Source organism: Zonotrichia albicollis, chromosome 5, assembly GCF_047830755.1.
Source record: "Zonotrichia albicollis isolate bZonAlb1 chromosome 5, bZonAlb1.hap1, whole genome shotgun sequence".
In the NCBI taxonomy this organism is placed as follows: domain Eukaryota; kingdom Metazoa; phylum Chordata; class Aves; order Passeriformes; family Passerellidae; genus Zonotrichia; species Zonotrichia albicollis.
Window position 1 is genome coordinate 21,327,135 of NC_133823.1, and position 21,707 is coordinate 21,348,841.

General features: G+C 40.9%; 1 protein-coding gene across 2 annotated transcripts in view; it reads right to left on the bottom strand.

Annotated features, from left to right (window-relative positions):
* Positions 1 to 19,583, bottom strand: part of UBA6 (ubiquitin like modifier activating enzyme 6) — a 28,686-nt gene extending 9,103 nt beyond the window's left edge. Inside the window, exons 1-24 of one of the 2 annotated variants that reach the window (XM_026791973.2) lie at positions 19,425 to 19,583; positions 18,878 to 19,073; positions 16,699 to 16,761; positions 15,708 to 15,802; positions 14,844 to 14,872; positions 13,981 to 14,075; positions 13,375 to 13,486; positions 12,197 to 12,277; positions 11,520 to 11,642; positions 9,281 to 9,404; positions 7,957 to 8,060; positions 7,489 to 7,551; positions 6,953 to 7,029; positions 6,235 to 6,301; positions 5,667 to 5,810; positions 4,935 to 5,002; positions 4,592 to 4,670; positions 4,269 to 4,349; positions 3,844 to 3,921; positions 2,403 to 2,584; positions 1,945 to 2,050; positions 1,119 to 1,208; positions 929 to 1,009; positions 239 to 367 (exon numbers count right to left, since the gene is read on the bottom strand). In XM_026791973.2, the coding sequence (XP_026647774.2) occupies positions 239 to 367; positions 929 to 1,009; positions 1,119 to 1,208; positions 1,945 to 2,050; positions 2,403 to 2,584; positions 3,844 to 3,921; positions 4,269 to 4,349; positions 4,592 to 4,670; positions 4,935 to 5,002; positions 5,667 to 5,810; positions 6,235 to 6,301; positions 6,953 to 7,029; positions 7,489 to 7,551; positions 7,957 to 8,060; positions 9,281 to 9,404; positions 11,520 to 11,642; positions 12,197 to 12,277; positions 13,375 to 13,486; positions 13,981 to 14,075; positions 14,844 to 14,872; positions 15,708 to 15,802; positions 16,699 to 16,739 (2,049 nt within the window). In that variant the 5' untranslated portion in view covers positions 16,740 to 16,761; positions 18,878 to 19,073; positions 19,425 to 19,583. The remainder of the gene's footprint in view (positions 1 to 238; positions 368 to 928; positions 1,010 to 1,118; positions 1,209 to 1,944; positions 2,051 to 2,402; positions 2,585 to 3,843; positions 3,922 to 4,268; positions 4,350 to 4,591; positions 4,671 to 4,934; positions 5,003 to 5,666; positions 5,811 to 6,234; positions 6,302 to 6,952; positions 7,030 to 7,488; positions 7,552 to 7,956; positions 8,061 to 9,280; positions 9,405 to 11,519; positions 11,643 to 12,196; positions 12,278 to 13,374; positions 13,487 to 13,980; positions 14,076 to 14,843; positions 14,873 to 15,707; positions 15,803 to 16,698; positions 16,762 to 18,877; positions 19,074 to 19,424) is intronic. The other variant, XM_005484646.4, reaches the window with a different exon arrangement.
* Positions 19,584 to 21,707: the final 2,124 nt, after the last annotated feature.

The window sequence follows — 21,707 nt, forward strand, 5'->3', positions numbered from 1 at the left end:
ATGGAAAAATGCCAAGAAAACTGCATGGAGACTACTGAACAGAGTATTAAGAGTGAGTTAATAAACCAGACCTAGAAGCGCTACAGTAGAAAGGGGACTCAGCATTTTTAGGTTTCAAGTACAGTCTGTTATTTGTGAAGAGATGGAAGTGAATGCGAAGACTTGGACATCTTGTTATTAGAGCCACAATGTTTTCTAAAATCCTCATCATACTACCCCATTTACAGGTCTTACCTACCTTATGGCTAAAATACTTTTCAAATTTTACTCTTGCTAGTTCTACACACTGAGTCCAACTTCGGGGTCTTCTACTGAGAGTTTTAATAACATGAAAACAACCTTCCAAGCTCTCTCCTGACTTTATTCGCTAGAGAAAGAAACGTGGAAATGTTAAAACAGACAAGATTCCTTCTAATCCAGTCCAGTCAAACAGTAAATATGTTTTTAGTAATCCACAAGCAAGAGGAAACAGAGGTTCACTTCATGAAATATTATCCTTTATGTGCTCCTCTCCACTGGGGTTTTTCCCCATTACTTCCCAGCCCTTTGGACCACAGGCCATTACAGACTGAAAATAAAAAGACAGTAAACAATTCCAATCTAATTTATTACTACTTGAACTCACTTCAAACTCAGTCTTACTTTCTTTTTTCCTAGCTAGTTACACATCAGTGTGACACACACTAATCACACACTAGCAGTGTTTCAGTCTTTCTGGTATTTCTACATCATGTACAGAGCCCATGAGCTGGAGAAACTTATAATTAAGAGACACTGCTGTTCATATGATCAACTAATGACTTGGCCAGTCTTCAGGTTTTCTGAAAAAACTCAGAAACTAACTGTAATCTCACCGGCCTTAAATAGAAACAAAATCTATAAAGCAGTAGTTTAAACCCTCTTTTTTACCCTGGCAACATTCCCTTACCTGCAAAACTTCTTCTGCCGATGGGTAGGTTTGCCAGAACTTGTTAAACAATGAAGGCTTGTGAGAAAATGAACTTTCAAACTGTAAAATAAAAAGAACAAATATGGCATTATTCAAGAAGAATATCAGATGCCCACCCTTCCAAACACACATGGAGTTGTGCTGAATGCCAGAAAGGTTAATTCATTACCTTATCTCTTGCCCACTGTATCGTATGCTCGATAGCAGCTGGGAAAGACTTCAAGGTGCAAAAAGGTATTTCCTCCTCTGGTGGATCCCGCTGTGATTAAAGAGAGTTACGTGTCAATTCAGGCTTACCCAGGTTAATTGCTCATAATGGCACCAAGAACTTGTACACTACATAAGTTAAAACCTCTGCTGTTATAAAACACAAAGTGGCTTTTTATGCTTAGAAATCTGTTTTATCAGCACTAGCTAGTATTGTTAATTCTTCTTTATGAGGAATAATCTAAACTCAACACTGGAAAGCAAAACTGAACTTTGAAACATAAACAACAGGCAAAATTGCCAGACAGATTTTCCAAGATGTGGAGCTGGCAGTCATGTACACTTTCAACATGAAAGTTTTTCATGCCCTGTCACTCAAGGCCAGAAAGACTTCTTCATGGACCCTAACAAGACAACTAGGATGCTCAAAATCCTGTGTCTGTGTCCACATGGCCCTATTTCATGGTGTTCTCAACCAGTGAATTTCTCCGTAAGAACTTAAAATAGAGGGATACTGCAGGTAGTGTCTATCAGCAATAGAGCCTGAAGGTTTATTTTGCCCTCTCCCATTCAAACAGAACTATTATGTATGCTTGTAAAGAACTGCTCAGATTTTATTTCCTGTGGTTTTTTTTTCAGAAACAAAGGAAGCAATTATTTCCTAACAGTACTGTTCTGCAGCAGCTCAAACAGGCCACTTACTTTAGAAAGACACAAAAATGATCAAAGAGTCAGAGGGCGTCATGGGACAAGCTACAGAAGGTGAGCAATGGTCTTGAAAGACTTACATGACTATTGTAGGACTCTGTCAGATGGGGCACAATAACTTCTGTGTGTCCTTTTGTTCCCATAGTTCCAGAGTCTATAAGAGGACGCAGGTTTGCTACACAACGACTGACATGGAAAGACACAGACTATCAGAGTACAGAACAATCTCTACATTCTTGCCTTGCAAACATTACTCGAGTGCAACCAGAGTTGTCTCTAGGCACTTTCAGAAGAGTGGAAAGCTTACACCAAACTCAGGGGAAAAAAGAGATTAAATGAGAATTATTCAGGTTAGATCAAGATACCCTATACCTCAACATGTGTGGATTATGAGCATTAGAAATTATTTGTAAATGTCAATATCTCTACTTTTAAATTTAAATGCATATTTTTATGCTTTAATAATCTTAAAACTGACGGAGTATCCTCACCGTCATCAGAAGTTAACAGTTGCCCTGGCTTCCCTTCCACCCCCTACCTATCAATGTATCTCCTGGCTTCAACATTGTCCAAAGCAGTCACAATCACGTCTTGCTTGGTGTAGAATTCATCACTGTAAGTGTTCTCAGTCGCTGGACAAACTTTATTGATATCTGAGTCAATCTTTATGTAAGGATTGATGTTCAGAGTTGCTTCTGCTGCAGTGTAGCTCTTAGGTTTCTGAAAGCATAAATACAGATATCAGCAATATGTAGATAAAGATCATCAGGGACACAAAAACAGCAACTTCATTTACTGATCAGACAAAATTCACTCATAGAAATGTTAGTATGCAAAACACACGGTAAACACTTTTTTATTCATATACTCCCTCACTGATAAATACCTTATTGATCTAGTTTTATTTTTTGTTTAATTTAGTGTTTCAGAGAGGACGTGGTGGTAGAAGTGCTTAAATGGTTTATCAAGTAACAAATTGATGCCACATGCTGCCACTCATAAGAATTTCTTCAAAAGAAGGGAGCAGCTCATGACTGTCTGAGGATAAACCCATCAGTAACTCTGACTCTGTCTATGCAGCACAGACATCAAGCACCTGTGAATAATCACATTACTGCAAGGCATTCCACACAAAACCAATTTCAGAAGCTAAACTGAAAGAGAGTTCTTGACCTACTCCACACTTTTAGCCATACCACAATTATCTAGACATCAGCACTCAAGCCTGTGACTTCTAAAAGCTTGCAGGGTTCACCCTCCATTTATCTATCCATCCCAAGTGCAATCTGTACCCAGATTTGCAACACATAAACAGGAGGCAGAAAATTCAACTGTTGTGTTTTGGGCAAGGGAAGCCTTTTTCCACATTGCTGTCATGATCTAAGCCACCTTTATTATTTTGTGCTGTGTTTGCAAGTACTGGGATGTTCTCTCTGCTTCTGAGGAATTAACAGCTTCTCTGTTATGCATTTACTGAATGTACACGTTGGGCTTTTTCAAACCATTTATCAGCTTAGTGAAAGCTAAATTAAGTCAAAAGACACCAACTTTGGTCAAGTTCCATCAGCAGCAGCACTACTGAGCTCTATCAAGAAGACTTCTGCCAGCACACTCAAAAAAACAACTTTTGTTGTTTTATTTTCCCCAAATTTCAATGGCATAGTAGAGCATTTCTAAGATAGTAACGCATGGCAGGCTCTTAAGCAATACAGTACTCATTCAACTGTCAAAATTTAGAGATTTCATTAGTCAAAAACACCAGTACAAATTAAGATTAGACAACCAATTTTACTTAACTGACACTAGTGAGGAGTTAGATGCCATTGGAGTTCTAAGCACAGTTTAAAAAAACCCTAGGTTTCATTACAGCCTTTAAGTCTTTTCTGGACAGCACAGACACTGACAAGTTCAGCTCTCTGTAGGAACATAGGGCAGGCAAATACAATAGCCCAGAAAATTTACTAAATAAGAAAGCCTACCTGTATGTGATGAGGTCGAAAAAGAAACTGCCTGTTCAGGTTGGATTTCTCTATCAAATCTGGATCTGTAATTGTAACCTAAGTCAGAAGGGGCAAAAGCAACAGCTGAAGTTACAACTTAAGTGCAACACTTAGCAATGATCTTGATGAAACTTCTATAAACACTTGTCAAAACAAAACTCTGTTATTGGCATCCAGTGTGGCTAAAGCTCTCCTTACACTGACTGACTACATTTTGTTTTAAAATCAAAATACAGCAAGACTGCTCAAGTGTTTATTCCTTCTAATTGCACACCCTTCTATGCCAAGGCCACTGTATTCTCTGCACAGACATCATTTTAACAATTTTAGTAGTCTAATTATTTTATTTAGCTCTTCCTTGTCACACTACTTCTAATGAGAAGCAAGGTTAACAGGTGACTTACCAATCCTTTGTCTTGCCCAGTACCAACACCAAGAAGGGCAAAGTTTTTTAGCATTTCACAGCCTATGGCTCCACAGCCAACCTAAAGAACATTACATTTTTAGAATCAGAAATGTTAAGTGGAAACAACAAAGACAAGTCCATTCCAATTCTGGACCATTTATTCTGCAGTGGCACATCACAGAGGGCTGCCCTCATGTATTTTGGGGACAGTGGGCATTAGCTGTACCAACAAAGCATTTGCAAACAGAGTAACACCAAGATATAATATATAATATATTATATATATATTATATAATATATAATATGTAATATAATACTCACCAAGAACACATTCAAATCATGGAGCTTCTGGCACAGAGAGTCTCCAATACAAGCCCTCAAGGCATCGTATCTATCTCCCCTATGCAGGCACAGGAGACAAAAACAGGAGACTTCAAGCTGCTATTTGTCATGGTGGTACCATTGATGCCAAACTACACTTTGACATGAACTAAGAAAGTCAGACAGAGTATAATTCCTTTTCATGCTGAAATAGGACTCACATTCTTAACCCCCAACCTGTCCCTCCAGCAAACAGCACTGAATTAACTTTAAAAGACATCTGTGCCTGCCTGAGACTCAGATGTGAGCAGTACATAAGCCAGCAGTTCGTAGTTATATTTACCGTGGGAGAAACTCCTCAGAGCCCACCTTCTCTAGAGGTGTTACAATGTCTAAAACATCTATATATAGCTGCAAAAAAAAAAGAAAAAAATCTATTAAAAACCTATGAAAAACATTCATGTTATTTTAATTTAAAAATTAAGTACTTTGTATGAACAACAGTCTGGAAATGTAGGAGCACTAAGTATTTACTGGAAGATTACACAGCATCTGGTACCCTAGAGTCCACAATTTTAGTGAACAGGAAAAAGCATTTGGATACAGAGGGGAGAAAACATTCACTCGAACAGGTGAGCTGCAAGTTTTGACTTCTCACAGGCATGTTACCCCTCCATAGGTAACTCTGAAGATTGTGACAAATTTTAATCCAACTGTACTCTGACATTTATCCTGAGAGTCTAAAAGCCCTGATCTTACACACAGTAGCTTAAGCTGCTATCTGCACTATATCACATCCTTGCATCCATGCAGTGACAAGCCAAGGTTCTTGTTGCTAGTGTGGAAAAACAATGTACTGTCTGAACCCCAAATACAAAAACTTTAACTAAAACTGGCTGTAATTTTATTATGCTCATAAAACCACTACTTTTTCTAAATACAGTCTCAATATTTTATTTTTTTTTAGTTCCATGTTACAGAAGTTGTTCAGGCTACTCTGATCATACAGCATTTACACACAACCGTCCCTTGATAACATGTCAAAATAACCATCCAAAAACCAAGACAGCCTTACCCACTGCTGCAATGGTGAAAATTTTCCTGTTACTGCTTTCAGGACTTCCTGGCTAGCAACACCACCCACTGCTGCAGCCAAAGGAGGCAGAAATCCCTTAGCAGTTCTAGACAGCCATTTCACCACATCTCCATTCACCTGAGGCTGAAAAGTAAGACACAGGAACAGGTTTACCCCCCCCAGTGAACACGTCAGTGTTTGACAGTTTCACAGTCCATTTTTCTTAGTAAAAGACAGATTATTTCACTCTGACTAGGAAAATGTTTCCAGCAAAGACAGATCCACCATATACCCTGCATTTGTCACATGCATTCGTCTAAAAACTGAATTCACATCACCACAGGACCAGCCATCATGTCAGGCCAACATTCAGTTGAACCCATGCTGAAATCCCATTCTGTTTCCTCACATGGCCTTCAGACAGCCAACTGATCTATCTAAAGATGGACTCAAAGGCCAGAACAAGGACCAACAACTTGTTGCATGACTTTTATGCAAAAGCATGACTTTTAGGCAAGTAAATAAGTGAGTAAAAAGTGAGTCATAATGATAATGGTTCCTTACTCACTTTGTTTTCCAGTGTTTCACTTATAGAAATGGCTATTTTCAGCATTTCCTCAGCATCTTGAAGGCATCTAGACACCAGGATAGAAACAATAATGATGACTTAAACATTCCAGAGTTCTTCTAGAAACACAATCAATGGCAGATAAAAAGCAATGGATACAGTAGGAAGTATGGAATCTCACATTATCCTTAACAGTGAGCATTCAAGATGTACTTCTAAATGTTCCAGTTAGCTCAAGAACAGGAGTCTCAACGGAAAAGCCCATGTGCAAGTACAGTCTTAAGATTTATACTTCTTAAGTAATTTTGTCTCATTTAACTCAAAATTACGCACATCAAGAACTATAGCTGAATGAAAAACACTGAAAATTAACCCCAAATCATTTAGGTTTTTTAAATCCATGAACTACAAGATAATTCAGGATCACTGAAACAACTTTTCCATATCAGTCCCACAATGTGAAAAAGCTAGAACAGAGAAGGCCTCCCTCCAGAAGTGTCTCCTGTCTGCCTGGGCCCAGGAGTGCCATTGCAATATTGGGAAAGCCTTGTTACAGCCCCAGACACACATCAGGTAACATTCTTCATCTTTCCATTTCTACATGGTCTATCAGGTACCAGACAGGGAAGGTACCATGCTGCACAGCCACCCAGGAACTACACCAAAAGGAGAGATCTGTCTGGTTCAAGGCTTGGCAAACACAGAACTGCTGCTTTACCCAATGTTTGGTCCACGACCAAAGTTCTCCTGGAATTGGTTCAAAGCAAGCATGGCAACATGGATCTGCAAAGGTGCCTGTTAAGACAAAAACAGCTGTTGATCAGTTACAAACTAGGAAGAAATGAAGTAAACAAAAACAACTCTCTGAACTCTTCTGTTACCATTTCATATCTTGTCTCTTAAGTACAACACTCAAAAAAAGCTTTTAAATGGCCTTAAAAAAGTGAATTTGAAATACATTTTATTAATGTTTTTTAAAAAGTGTTGCTCAGTAATGCAACTTTACACACATTCATCATCCACTTCAACTAAGTCTAACTGAAGAGTCCCCAAAAGAATTTAGAGCTGAAATTGGAAAGTGTAGTAATCTTCATTTAACTAGGCATTATAATGCATTGCATTTTGCCAAACATCAATAACAAAATTAAGGGCAAAAATTAGAAATTATATTATCTTAAACACAAAGATACAGATTACAATTCATGTATTTTTGCTATTAGAGCACTTATGCCCAAATCCCCACATGCTAATTACCTCAGGCTTGCTAAAATCCGGAACAAGGCATAATGGGTTTGTTATCTGCTTCTCCAGCTGTTCCTGGAAAAACAGAATTCATGACAACAATGTACCACTTAAGAACACCACAGCCACTGCTACCTGACAAAACTATACTCTTCCTACAGAGATTAAGAAATGCGTATACTTTCTGACTAGCACTCTTTTCATTATTCATACCATACTAGATCTAAAATTAATTATCTACTGCAAGTTCTATCAAAAATGGTCAGAGAGATGTTTCACATCCTAGTGGCAAGACTCATCTTTAAATGGGTGTGCTTTCTGGGGCTGTCCTGTGCAGAGCCAGGAGCTGGAATCCATGATCCTTGTGGGTCCCCTCTAAACAAATTCTATAATTCCAGGAAACATGTACATGCTGAACTCTGCTTCCAGTGCTCAGAGTATTAATGCCTGAGAACCCAGCTTTGCCAAGCACACACTTACAAAGTAACACATCTTGGGCGTCTTCACTTGCACAGCGATGCCTCCATGCAGGTAAGGCTCCATCTCTGATGTATCACCAATGCTGAAGGAGTAAGGTGACACCACTGAAAAAAGACAATAAACAGTGACAGATAATTCTAAGTGTCATTGGATGCTACAGTTCTGTATACAATGAAGGGGGGGGTTGCCTGTCCTTTCTTTTAGTGCTGCAATTTCAAGTGGACAACCTTATTTTGAAACATAAGCACAGCTGATCCTTCTAACAGGATTAACCCAGAAACTGGCAGAAGGACAAAGCATTAGTTTCACATGAGCTGTTATGAAATGAGCTTTTTTAAGTGGCAGCAGAATTAACAAGAATTCTGATGACCACAGCTCTTTAACAAAAATGAAATCACATGTAATTTTCTTTAGAACATGCACAGCAGTGTCTAGTATTAACTCCTTTGAGTAGGACTTTAGCCCTGTGATGAGAACTACAGGTAATCAAAAAAGGCAGCTGGAGCATTTGGTCACATCTTCCCCCTCATACATGGGAAGCATCATTCAGGCAAGGCAAAAAGACAGAAAAACTTAATTCATGGAAAACTAAAACCAAAAGCTAAGCAATGAATAGAGGAATGAACTGACTGCAGCATCAGTTCTAGCAAAATGCAAGGGCCCAGAGGAAACAGATTCAAGCACGTGTTTCAAGGGTACTGGGTTTTGTCTCAGACCACAAAACAGTTAAAAACAAACAAACAACTCCCACCCACTTGCTCTCTCTTCTGCTCCAAACAAACAGACATTCAGATCTGGAAACTGAAAAATTCCCCAGCATCCAAAAGGAACCATGTAGAATACCTTGAGACATGCATAAAGTAGAACAAAGCAGGGTAGATGTAAATCATGAAAATAATTTCAAAAGCATTCTTAGAACATTGTCAATGCAATCCCTGTACACTTACAATTGTCACCCAAAAAAGCTACAAGGCAAACGGTGACACACCAAGTGGCATCCAAAACATGACAGAAGCACAGGCATTATGGGACCCTCCAAATACCAAATCAGTTTCATCAGCAGACGAAGGACGGTCAGCTCAGAGGCTGCTAAATAGATTCCACAGTTTGAGCTGAGCTATTCCACTGGCTCCTTAAGCAGCAAGATGAATTCAGGTAGAATTTACTAAATGCCATCTAAAACAACACCAAAAAGCGATTCTTCTGTGCAAGTTCATTGGAGGTCTGCACAACCCAGCACTCCTCTGACTATGGTAACTAACACTGCAGTGGCTAAATCAGGCCAGCAAACAAGAACCTTGCAAATGAGCCAGCAGCAGCTTACCTGTTATTTGGTGTGTGGATCCATTCAAGCATGACATTCCATTCACTTCCCGAAAGGTTAAGAACTGTCCTGTTTCAAGCCTGTGTGGATGATTTTCAAGGCAAGTGACAATACCAGGATTTGACTGAAATAAAAAATGGCAGTCAGCAAGGAGGGAAGTCTCTTGTGCATAGGGGTCACACTGCATTGCAGGCACATAGCTTTTTGTCTACTGAAACTGCCGTCTGTAATACTTTTAACACCTCATTTCTGTCACAGCAAGAGTTACCTATGGCAACTTTTTCAGTTTAAATTTTCAATTTAATAGTGTTTCTACAACACAAACTTTCTCATTTTCACTGCTTTCACTTCTCAGTATGTTAGCAAACTGCATTTCCTAGCTCTCAGCAGTTTAACCCATTGTTATGTTCTAAAATGGTAGCAGATTTATCCCCTTTTCCAAACTAAAAATAGTCCCCACGTTCAAAGAAATTTTCAGATGCATTAAAAAATAAAATCTTGTAAATGGTGCTTATTACTCCATGCTTCCTTTCTGTCTGATAACCTTAGAAAGGACATCCAAACTCAGTCTTGAAAGTTTGGAAGCTTAAAAAGCTGGACAGCATTCAGGAGAGACAGCTTCAGCAGGTCACAGACAAGCTTACTGTTCCAGGAATCTCAGACAACACCTCATCCTGTTATGGGATGTGATGCCAACCTGCCGCGCACACAGAGACCTCACTGCAGTCTGAACACAGCTCATCCAGACCTTGTGCTACACCTCAGGCTGTAACCTGGTGGATCTGCAAGCAAGCCTGGCCTGTAAAGTCTCCTCTCATCCCTTCCTGAGTCTCCAGTATAAGAAAGATTCCAGTTAAGGAGCATAGGATTTAATTACAGTGGACCACATTTTCTGTGGACGATGAAAGGAGTTGACTGGAGAAAATTCTGCTCTGATTTAGGGACACCAGTACCACCTTGACCCTGCTTATGGGACAAGAAGAGGCACTTGATGGCATTAATTCTCATCAGTTTTACACTGCAGAGTTGAAGAAGATACAACTACAGTCAAGTATTAGATTATTAAACACAGGGCATACATACAAATGTATATTCACTCCTTGACTTGGCAGGTAATCAGCACAGGCCATGAAACTCAGCTACATACTCCTGTTGTCATCTTATTGCAGGGGTGCCATACTGTTATCTCCTTATCACAAAAGTTTCATACCCTCTTGGTTTTTCTTGTGGGCTGCTCCTCCAAGCACTGACGACTTCTTCTTCACAAAGCAGCCAACTGACTCCAGTTCCCTTCTCACCCAGCCCCCCCACTCTTCTATAGCACTCTTCTTCTCGCTGATCACAGCTGTGGCCTGGTAAAGTCAGGCCTGTTCCTAATCTTTGATCATTGGCCCAGCTGCAACTCCTTAGGGGTAAGATTACTTTCTACACTATCTTTATTTTCTTCTATTCTATCCCCCTACATACTCCTTATGTAATTAATGAGAATGATCAAATCATCCATTCCCTTTTAAAGGCACTAAGGAATGAGGCTACCCAAATCATCACATCATAAGCTTTAATCCAGACCAAACTCAACCTGCTGTACAACCCCTCCTAGATTGGTTATTTTATATCTAGACTGAAGGCAGGACAAAAGACTTGCTGCTGGATGAATGAGCTTATTGTCTGGACTTCCAGAACTGAAAAAAAAGGACCTAAAGTAATTTCCCTTTATAAAACAATAATACAAGATTAAATGGACACCCTTACATTCTGCACTGGAAGTACTAGCACTAATATGCCCTTCTCATGCCCTGCTTTGGTAGGTTAAAATAAACTTTTAAATTTCTTTTCAAAATATGTTCTCAATTCCCTCAATTATTCTAGTAGCCTGCTTGTAAGTGCTGCAGTTTCTTATAAAAAGGCTCTTTTCATGCCTATTTTCACACTTCCTTGCAAGACTTACCCTATTCCCACACCAAAATTCCATCCTTTTCTTTCTACGTCCCCTCATTTCTTTCTCCTGCTCTCTCTCCAATAAAACAGAAATCATTATTGTGTGTTGCATGGTAAGTAACAACCAGGAGGCCAGGATAAGAACAAAGTAACCAAAGAAACTTTGCTTCTCCTATAGCACCAATTTTAAATTGCCTTGCAGGCTGCTCAAGTGAAGCACTCAGCCACTCTCCTTTTCAAAGAGCCAGTAATGAGTCCTTTCAAAGACAGTTAAAGCAACACAATGACTTTTATCCCTTACTTGTGTTATATTTGAAATGAAGATCTCCTTTGGTTCCTCTCCTGTTGTATCCAGCACTTCAAATTCATCACCAAAGTCACAAAACAAACGTGAACACACTCCATACACATCTGCACTGATGAACTACAAGAGAAAGCAAAAATCATGAGTATCCCTAGAACAGCACAAGCCAAAGATATGATGGCTCACACTGGAGCTGTTGAAGGCCAGCAGGTTTGATTCTCCAGTGGAAACCTGTTGTGTGCTCAGGGCACACTACACAGCACAGCACCAACAACAGACCTTGAACCTGCAGGAGCATTTCTGAGCCCATTCACAAGGCAGCAGTAACAGCACTGCATAGTGAAATGCTGCCATCTCTGCTTCTCTTACATCCAGCTGCAGCACATCCCTCAGTCCCAGCACATTCTTTCAGAACCACTTTGAGTTAACAGCGAAAACTATTTCTTTAACATGATTCCTTTTTAATTAAGGACCAAGCTGTGGTTACCTGTGCTGGTATCCAGATAATACCAGCAGCAGCACTGTATTCCCAGAACTCCTGCTGCTGCATCAACATACCATCTGCACTGAATTATATACCTCATAACCAGCTTTCTCCATTTCTGGAAAGAGCACCCTGGAGGTCCAGAATGCCCACTGCACAGATTATTCATGTGTTGCATTTTTTCTATTACCTTAATAGGTGGCTGCTGAGCATGACAGAAATCATTAATCTTCTTCTGCAGCAACAGACTTATTTCAGTCAGTATGACACACTGTGAACAAGAACAAAAACACTTCTAAGACACTGAAAGCAATCAGTCTCTTCAGGCTATGGGAAACCTTAGTACCTAGACTAAGTTACTTAAGTGTCCTGACTCCTATCCTTAAGGGAAAGCAGTCTTTAGGAAATTTTTTCATTAAAGCAGAGTGGTTACCACCCCACAAGTTCTGGAAACAGAATGAGTAAGAACAGGAACAGCAAATTCTCAGGTTTTTGTTTGTTTGGGGTTTTGTTTGTTTTTGTTTTTTTTTTTTTTGACTGCAGCTGTGGAATTCAATACCCAATTAGAATATTTACCAAAACAGTTATGGATAATCTCAGCAAAAATGTAGATTTTTGAATTTTAGGATTAAAGCTAGCAAAAAAACATAAATAATACTCATCAGTGCACACCAAGAAGTCAGCACAGGCTTCCAATATTTGTGGTCATAAAATTGCAGACACAGAATTCCTACACACCTTCCTTTAATGTCTAGGACAGCATTGGGTTCTGAGGCATGTGCACTGTAACCCATTCAGTTACACTGGCCTGCTGTAGCTGGGACATTCAGAAACTTGGTGTGCTTGTATGTCAGCCACACAGCAAAGGTGTGGCTCTCAGACTGAGCCATGCACACAGGCAGGAGACAGCTGAACGAACAACTGCAAGTGCCCTCACTCCACCACAGAGGCACTTACATTTCATTACATACATACATGAATCATCCAAATATACAGCCTGAGCCTCTGATGCCTGGAATACAGCACACAGAATATATGTAGAACATCTGTGCTATGTAGCTGCAAAGGTCACAGTTTCACCTTCAAAGAAAAAACTTTGTACAGCAACCCCACTTAGCTATTTATTGTCATAGCAAATTCTATAGTAAGTGTACTAAGAAAGTGGTGGGAACACAAACCCACTGTTTCAGTCTTGAAAAAATAAGCACAACACTTCAACAGTCTAAATACAAGACCTACTGTTTTATTTACACCATCTCAACATATACTTTGAAGTTCTTTATTCTATTTACTTACATAAAAAATCCAAGTTGTATGCTCTGAAGAAAATACACGAATACACATACAAGTGCTTTAAGAGTGACATACCTGGTAGTGCTTTAGGAAAGACAGATCTGTGGTTTCATCTAGTGGCACAGTTGATGCTGCTACATGGACATATGGATTGAGTTCTGCAATACGAGGAAGTGTGGCCTCAGCCCTGAAAGAAAAACAATTTTCAATTTTTTACATATCTACAAAACTGTATTTTCAATATAGAATTTCATACTACACATGCCCTGCAAGAGATCCTCACAATGTCTCCTGGCAATAACAACAACCCATTTATTTACACCTCAGTTCCTAGCACGTCTGAGGGAAACTGCTGTGTCCAATATCCCACAGGACTCAAGGACTGTCTGCTGTCAAAGCTGTTATCCAGTCTTGTACAAGTGGCTGAGAAAGCCCAAGGAATAAATGCATGCTGGCCCCCACTATCAAATTTGCATAACAAGCAGTGCCACCTGTGACTCAGAACCTCAGTCCCAAGTCTAGACTTCCTCTAATAACTACCTGGGCACTGTAGTCACAGCCAGCAACTCCAGAGAAAGGGTTTAACAGGTATTTGATATGTACTACCAGCTCTTGGACAACAAACTGCTATTTTTGATGCTGATGAGACCATCAGGCTCTCACTCCAAAGACTTCACTGACCTGTTCCTTTGACTGGTAACATCATCTTCATGGATGAAGAAGTTGATCCCCAAATCCCATTTTGTGCAGTGCTTGGTGTCATGAACTGTAAGAGCCTAAGAAAGTTTGTCAAAAAGCATTTGCTGGAAGAAATATACAAGGTCACAGCACCCAAAGGATGGATTAAGCCCCATAAAATGTTGGAGGACTAACACTGCAGAAGATTCATTCATAGCACATATAAGAACAAGCTCTTCCGACCACTTTCCCAAGAAAACTCTTACTGTTTGAGACAGCAAAAGACAACATGCACTTCATTCAACATTTTCCTCCCAATTGGCAGTGATAACAGACAGCATTTAAATATCAAGGATGATTTTTGCCAGACTGTGATACAGGGGCAACTGTCATCTGAAAATTAATGGACTCACTTGATTTTTTTCTATTGGAAAGAAGAGCTTTAAAAGGCTTCTTGCTAATAAAATTAATCCCAGGAGCACAAAAACAGCTGTTGGATTAAAACACCCAACTATTCTAATGTCTATACAAAAGGATTCTCATGGATGACAAAATAAGATAACATATTTTGAGTAGTTTGAGTTTTGTGTTTGGACCACTCCATTTAGGAGAAGCCACTTTGTACAAAAAGATTCAGTATCTGATCAGCAGCTGGCTAAAACATTTTATGAGATATTTCAGAGCACCGTGGACATTAATGTGAGAGTCTAACAGTACCACTAGAACTTCCAAATTATTGAAAGTTTTCACCCCTAGGTTCTCACATATTTTGCAACCCTTCTACTGAGAAACAGATTCAGAAACTTTAGATTAGTGTGTAGTGTTTTGCCTTTTTCTCATGCTTACCCAAGAATTGTTTTACATACCTTTACCCCAGCCAGAATGATGTTTTTGGCTGAAAAAATAAGAACAAAGCAAAAACAAAGAGAGGGATTATTGCAGGTTACTTGCAAATCGGTAATTAGATAGTTATTCAGGTGGACAATAACAGTATTTCATTGTTAAGAACTTCATAGCTTAAGGGTTTTTTCTCTTTTACATTTGGCTCAAGCATTCTACAGCACCCCAGAAAGCAAAAAAACACAAGCAAGGTTAAAAAGAGTCTCTGCATTCGTCATTTGTCAGCTGTTCACGCCACAATTGTGATTACAGAGACAGTAATGACAACAAACTGCAAAACCCCATGACTGTTCTGGCATCTGGTGCAGGGAACCACTAGAGGCAACTGAAGGAGTAACACCCCAGGCATGAACCAGCCAAAACAAGATCATTTTGCTCATGAGGAGTAAGGGAAATTGTTAAGGAGCTTCTTGTATCAGGGCAGTTATGCATCTTCACCAAATAGCTCTGTTCTCCCCACACACTCCCATTTCATACATGGGAAAAATTTGGGCTATAGCTATTCCCATAATACATTCATTGATATTGGTGTCTACAAGAGTAATTTGGATTACCTATCCTAAACCTTCATCTAGGACACAAGATTTGGGTAAAGCAATCTGGCTCATGGAAGCACATTTCAAAGTAAAATCTGAAACATTGTTCTAGTAAAATGAGAACTCAATCCAGGATCTTTCCTGCATCTGCAATGTTAGAAATATGCACCATGCACACATAAATTCACTCAGTTCAGATGTGCTTATTATATTTAAATTTAAGGTTTACAAGTATTCTGGGACAGTATGTTTACACACAATTGTGCCTTTTTAAACAAATGTTACCTAACTTACCAATCTCCACCCCAAGGCCACCTATACCACTCAGGAACACGTGGGACTGAGCCATCTTCTGCATTGCTGTGTCTCCAAGAACATACCTCTGGCGACTACAGCAAAGACAAATTCACATCAAAACAAGATACAAAGTCAAAAGCATATTAAAGCAAGTCAGGAACTCCCAGTCATTAAAAAACATCTTCAAAACTGAAATGTTTATCAATCAAATATAAGATTTGCACTCACAATGCATACAGGGAAATGCATTTAGTCATATCTTGTCAGTGGCAGGTTTTAGAGAAGATAAATAAAGTTACAATTTTAAATCAGTGCAAAACTTCTTCAGGATAAACAAAACTTTTGGAATTAACTATCGAAGACACAAGCATACAAAATAATTTCTTTGTTGTCAGAAATCTTCAGAACAGAGGTGACACAGCTTTTGTAGTCAGATCCTGAAATCTGGGAGAGTCCTAACATTCATCTTACAATTAAACTTGTACCATTCTAAACATCACCTTTTTCATCAAGGAAAAGAACAACTTTCACGAGGCCACTACCAGAAAGTAAAGTGACACAACACTAGAAGTATTGCACTGAATTACAAAGAAGCCGTATTTGTTCTGCATCCAATCAATTTTTAAATTATTTTTTATTTTTTGATGTACAAAGAAGCTTTTCATCCCACCATGCTTTTACAGGGATATCATTTGTCCCAGTAGAGACTTCCTGCACAATTCCCATGCCAAGTGATCTCAAGACATTCCCAGCTAACAAATTAAAACAAAACTAAACCAAAAGAAATATTTAGGTTTTTTTTTTTTTAATCTACAAAAAAAACCTCAAATCCAATACCCTGAGGTCTGGAGGGTAACAGAGATATTGATGATGAGGACCAAGAAGCACAGCAAAGGGTGAGGGATGAATGAAATTGTAACATTACTGCATGTAAATGTAAGTGCTCCTGAAAAGTCAGGAACAATGCTTAAAAATGAGACAATCTTACCTATACAAAGCATCATCAATTTCCATAGAGTCTGCTGCCATGATTCAATGTGATCTGTTTACACTAGAAGGGTTACAAAAAGAAATGAGCTGGTTATGTCAGATGCAATTTCACAGCTGGCACCCCCTCCCTGTCCCACTCAGTTCTTCATTAAAGGAACTGGAAAATAAAAAAGTGATGCTACACAGGAATCACTTTGAACATTAAAAAGCCTGTGGAACATCACAGCACATGGATAAGGAAAACACACACCAGCCAGAACACAAAAACCCACAAATCTTCAATAAATACTTTCAAAATACAAACAGACATTAATTTCCCCACTGAGGAAAAAATGCAAAACTTACTTATTATATTTGCCACAGTTAGATTTACTGAAAGAGCAACTCTTTTTACATCAAGAGCTCCAAGCTGATCAACTTGCATCCATCTGATCAGTGGGGTTTTTTTGAACAGAAGATAGAAGATCACTGAATGGCCAGAAATAGGCATTTATGCTGCATTATTTCATTGTTAATTTAAAACCCTTAAAAAACAAGTGTTTCAGCTAACTGAAGAAACCAACACCCAAAGATCTGAATTACTGCAACATTCAATTAAAACATGCAGTGAGACAGTTTGATAGGACTGTAAGAAAACACACAATCTTTGCTGTTAAGGCATTTGGCCATTAACAAGGATGTTTTCATTGCTAAGTTGGTGATAACTAAGCACCAGGGTTAGGAACAAGCTGCCCCTGGGCACCTTGTTTCTTACTTATGCACACTGGGAACTGGTGCTTCCTGAACCTGGCAGGTGACTGCCACCAAACACAGGATGACCAAAATAGACCCTCTGTGTACTTTGGTAGTAGTGATAGGAACTGATGTTCTGGGTCACATATTTCAGCTTTCTACAAACTGCCTTGGAAACTACACAATAGCTGACAACCCTCTCTCCTGAGACTGAAAATAAAGGCCCAGGACATTTATTTTGGAGGGCACAGATATACTCTAAAATAGCTTCCAAACCTGCCCAAAATATAACTCCTATTCACTGTTCAGGTGACTCTGGCAAACATTTTAACATTTCAGAAGTATGGTATCTGAAGTTTGTCACAATGCAGAGACTGCAACATTCTGACCCAAAATTCATCCTTTTGGTTTTTAGAAAGTGCTGAAATAGCACAGCAAGGGACAGAGTTACACTGGACACAGGCCACAAATCTCATCCACAAAGCTCCTCCACCACATAGACATTAACTCCTGCACTTCAGCGAGCACTCAAGGCAGTGAGCATGAGCAGCTCCACCACGGCCCACACCACCAGCCACTTGAGAGCAGCTCCCATGCCCTGACACCACATGGGCTGAAGACAAGCAATGACCATTGTACTAGAGCCAGTCTCCAGCCAAAGTGCAACACACCACACCTTACAGTCCCTGCTTAAATAAGGGCCTTCATTTCAGCCACTGCCTGCGACACCAGGCTGGAGGCGCCCTTCAAAGCAAGCCATCTCAGACCAGAGCTGTTCTGCTCCTCCACAACCAGCACTGGCACTCTGGGACTACACAACATAAAAGGATTGCAGTACTAAGATGGGGAAGGTGATCCATACCTCGATAAAAATGCTCAGCTTCCACTGCTGTGGTTGCTAACATCTCAACCTCTATACCCTCCCAAACAGTCATGTGTAAACAACTAGGATGTGTGATCAACTGGCAAGAGAAACTCAGCCACCTGTTTCACACAGACTCATTTGACAGTGGCTCTTTCAATATACTTTTCATTTCCTCATTCTCCTCCTACAGTGATAGTTACAGCACTGAGATGCTGCCAGTGCACCCATCAGGCAGAGCAAAACACCTCCTTCCACAAGGATTTAGTGACACTACGACACACAAGCGACTATAGGACAAACTCGGTTAATGTATTTCTGCATCCAAGTTATTTCTCACTTTTGTTCCACCATACAGGTATTGAATCTGTTTCAAAGAAATGCATGTAAAAAATTTTAACATTTTGTCCTAGTTCTTACCAGAGGCTTAACATTTACACACTGGTCTGTTTCCTTTTAAAAGCCAACACTCAGTTTTAATGTCAGCCTTGTATTTAACTGTTTAAGTAATGTTCTTCATTTTTTAAAGCCTCAGATGCTTGCATGACATAACCCAGAGACAAACCGAGAAGCCACACGTTACCAGGACGGACTGAGATGCTCTGAAGAGCAGCAAAGGCACAGGAGCGGAGCGGTGTGCTGGTTTCACAGTGCTCTCACCTCCGAGTCAGCGCAGGCTGAAGCAGTGTTCACTACTCCTGTTCAGCACGCCAGGATGGCACGGAGGAGGCCTGGACTCATCCCACCTACCCGGGCTGATCCCAGTGGATGCAGGCTCCCTGTTCAGTCAGCAGGAGAGAGAGAGAGGAGGCTCAAACCCAGTTCCTGCCCAGCCGGGCTAATGCGGGAACACCGGCACCTCGGATCTGCAGCGGGGAGCCCCGGCAGAGCCCGCGGGCTGCCTCAGAACCGCCCCGACCGCAGCAGAGCCTGGCGGCGGCAGCCGGCACTCGCCGCTCCCGGGGCGCTCCGCAGCAGAGCCTGGCGGCGGCAGCCCGCACTCGCCGCTCCCGGGGCGCTCCCGCGGCGCTGAGCACCGCCGTCCGCCCGCCCCGGCCGCCCCCGGCTCACCGTGCCCCGCCCGCCCCCGCGGCCCCGGCCCCGGCCCCGCCGCCGCCCGCTCTCCTCACCCCGCGGCGGCCTTGGCGAGGCGATCCAGGCCCGAGCGCAGCCGCCGGCGGCGGGGGAAGAGGCAGGAAAGGGGTGGGAAGCGGCAGCGCCGGTGCCGCGGCGCTTCCCCGCCTGCGCCGACATGAGGGGCCGGGCCGGTGCCGCCCTGAGGAGGCGGGACCGCCGCGACTCGGCAGCGGAAGGGGCTGCGCACCCACTGCCCGGAGCCGCTTAAGCCATTGAGATCTTCGCCATTTTCTGCCCGGAAAGTCCTGCACCGTGCTGTTAAGACTAATAAAATCAATAAATCCTCCTTAGGTTCAAGCATGACCAGTTTAGGCGATGAAGGGCGCTCCCGGGCCCTGCTCCTGCGGTACCTGCCTGTGTATCTGGCAGGAGAGCACCAGCAGATGTCACCGCACTAACAGGCGGAACTTCATCGAAAGGGTCTAGGGAGCCAACTGCGAAATACGAGAAGGTAGCCAAGGCCGCAGAGGAGATTTGTCAAAGAGTTACCAAAACCAAAGTACGGCCCGTGCTGGGGTGGTATATAGGCTTGTGGAAACCTTTCCTCTTCTTTTGGTGGTGATTAAGCAAGAGAGGGCAAGCCAAGCAGGAGAGAGGCCACTGCGCTGCCTCCACCACCAACTCCACACCACCCCAGTAAACCCAACATCTCCTCCCATCAGTATTTTCTCTCTCATTTCCCGGACTCTTGATTAAGATACTTGCACAGCCCACCTTCCCATCATCCAGCTTAGTCTCCCTTCAGCTTGAACCCTGCATTCCCTTTTGTTATGCCGATCACTGGAGTAGATGAGACAGCTTTAAATCATTCTTGATACTATTAGTACATCTTGTCTAGAATGGGAGGGATTCAAGCACTCAAAAGTGTCCTTGCATACAGTGAATATAGAATAGTCACCTTGTATTTTAAAATATTTATAACTTAAAAAATTCCAAACAGGCCAACCAACTAAGGGGAACTTGTAAGGGTAAGAAGACCCCAGTTTTGTGCTCTTTGAAAGTATCCCAGTACGTTATTTTGGCATTTCTTTTAACAGAATTCTAGTAACTCTCAAGATTTACACCTCAATCCAAGAGTGCACACAGCCTTTGTACTTAATTAACAAAGATTAAGAGCAGCTGGGCAACACTGTGCTCGTTCAAACGTGGGCTGTGCTTCGGCAGGATCAGGGTGAAGGCTCTTGCCAGCTATACCGCTGCTTTCACGCACAAATAACTGGAGATGTGGGCAAATTTCGGAGAGCCACTAGAGGCCACTAGAAGTCTGGAATGTCGAATGGAAAACTGAGACGGGATAATCGGAGAAAGCCATTCTGGATGTCGACTGCGACCCTTATGTAAAGGAATTGATGCTAAAGCTAGTATTTGCTTTGTAGCTTTTTCACGTAATACATAGAAATCAGGACATGGAAGAATAACTTTCATTACTTCAACACAGTAATTTCAAAGAGCAGGGCATGTATCTAATGAACGGAATTAACAGGAGTCCCAGTGACCAAAGGGGGAAAGGGGGGAAATGAAGAAGAGTTGAATGACACCAAAAAAAGTCAGCTTCAGTTTTGTCACTTGCATCAATTTTTGTCTTGTTGGTGATTTTTACCATTATATTTCTTTCCTTAAAAATTAATCTTTTTTTTTTTCAAGGTTAACCTAACCATTCTTATTTTCAAGTACTTACCCATCAAAAGTGTTATGAAAATAATTAAAAGAATCTGTTACCTACCATCTTTGTGCCCAGGTCATTACATTTTTCAAGACCCAGTCCACTTTGATACAGTCATCTCACATGAAATAGATTTTGCATAGTCACAGCAAATACTGACAAGCCTTTTGCCTAAGCGGAGAAACAGCAACATCCAGTTAATTCTCATGTAACCCTTTAACAGTAAGGAGGTAAACACTAACAGTTGGCAAAACCATGAATGTGGACCTTCTAAGATAAAATGCCACAAACGCATGCAATAAAAAGATTCTGTTTACCCCAGAAGCCAAAGAAACAAGTTCCCAAATACATCAATTAGCAGGTGTACTGAGGAACTCACTAGGCTGATGGTACCAAATCAAAAAACATACACGTTTTCCCTTACCTTTATAAGACTGCAAAATTTGAAACATCTGGAGTCATTTGATTCCCACCCCCCATAGTCTTCTTCTTCTTAAAAACTATATATGACATTAAACCTTAGTAAATTTGGTGAAATAAATTAATTTTAAGTGAAATCCCAGCTCCTTATTTGCATCACATTAGAGTCAGCTATAGCTTTGAGGTAGGAAGC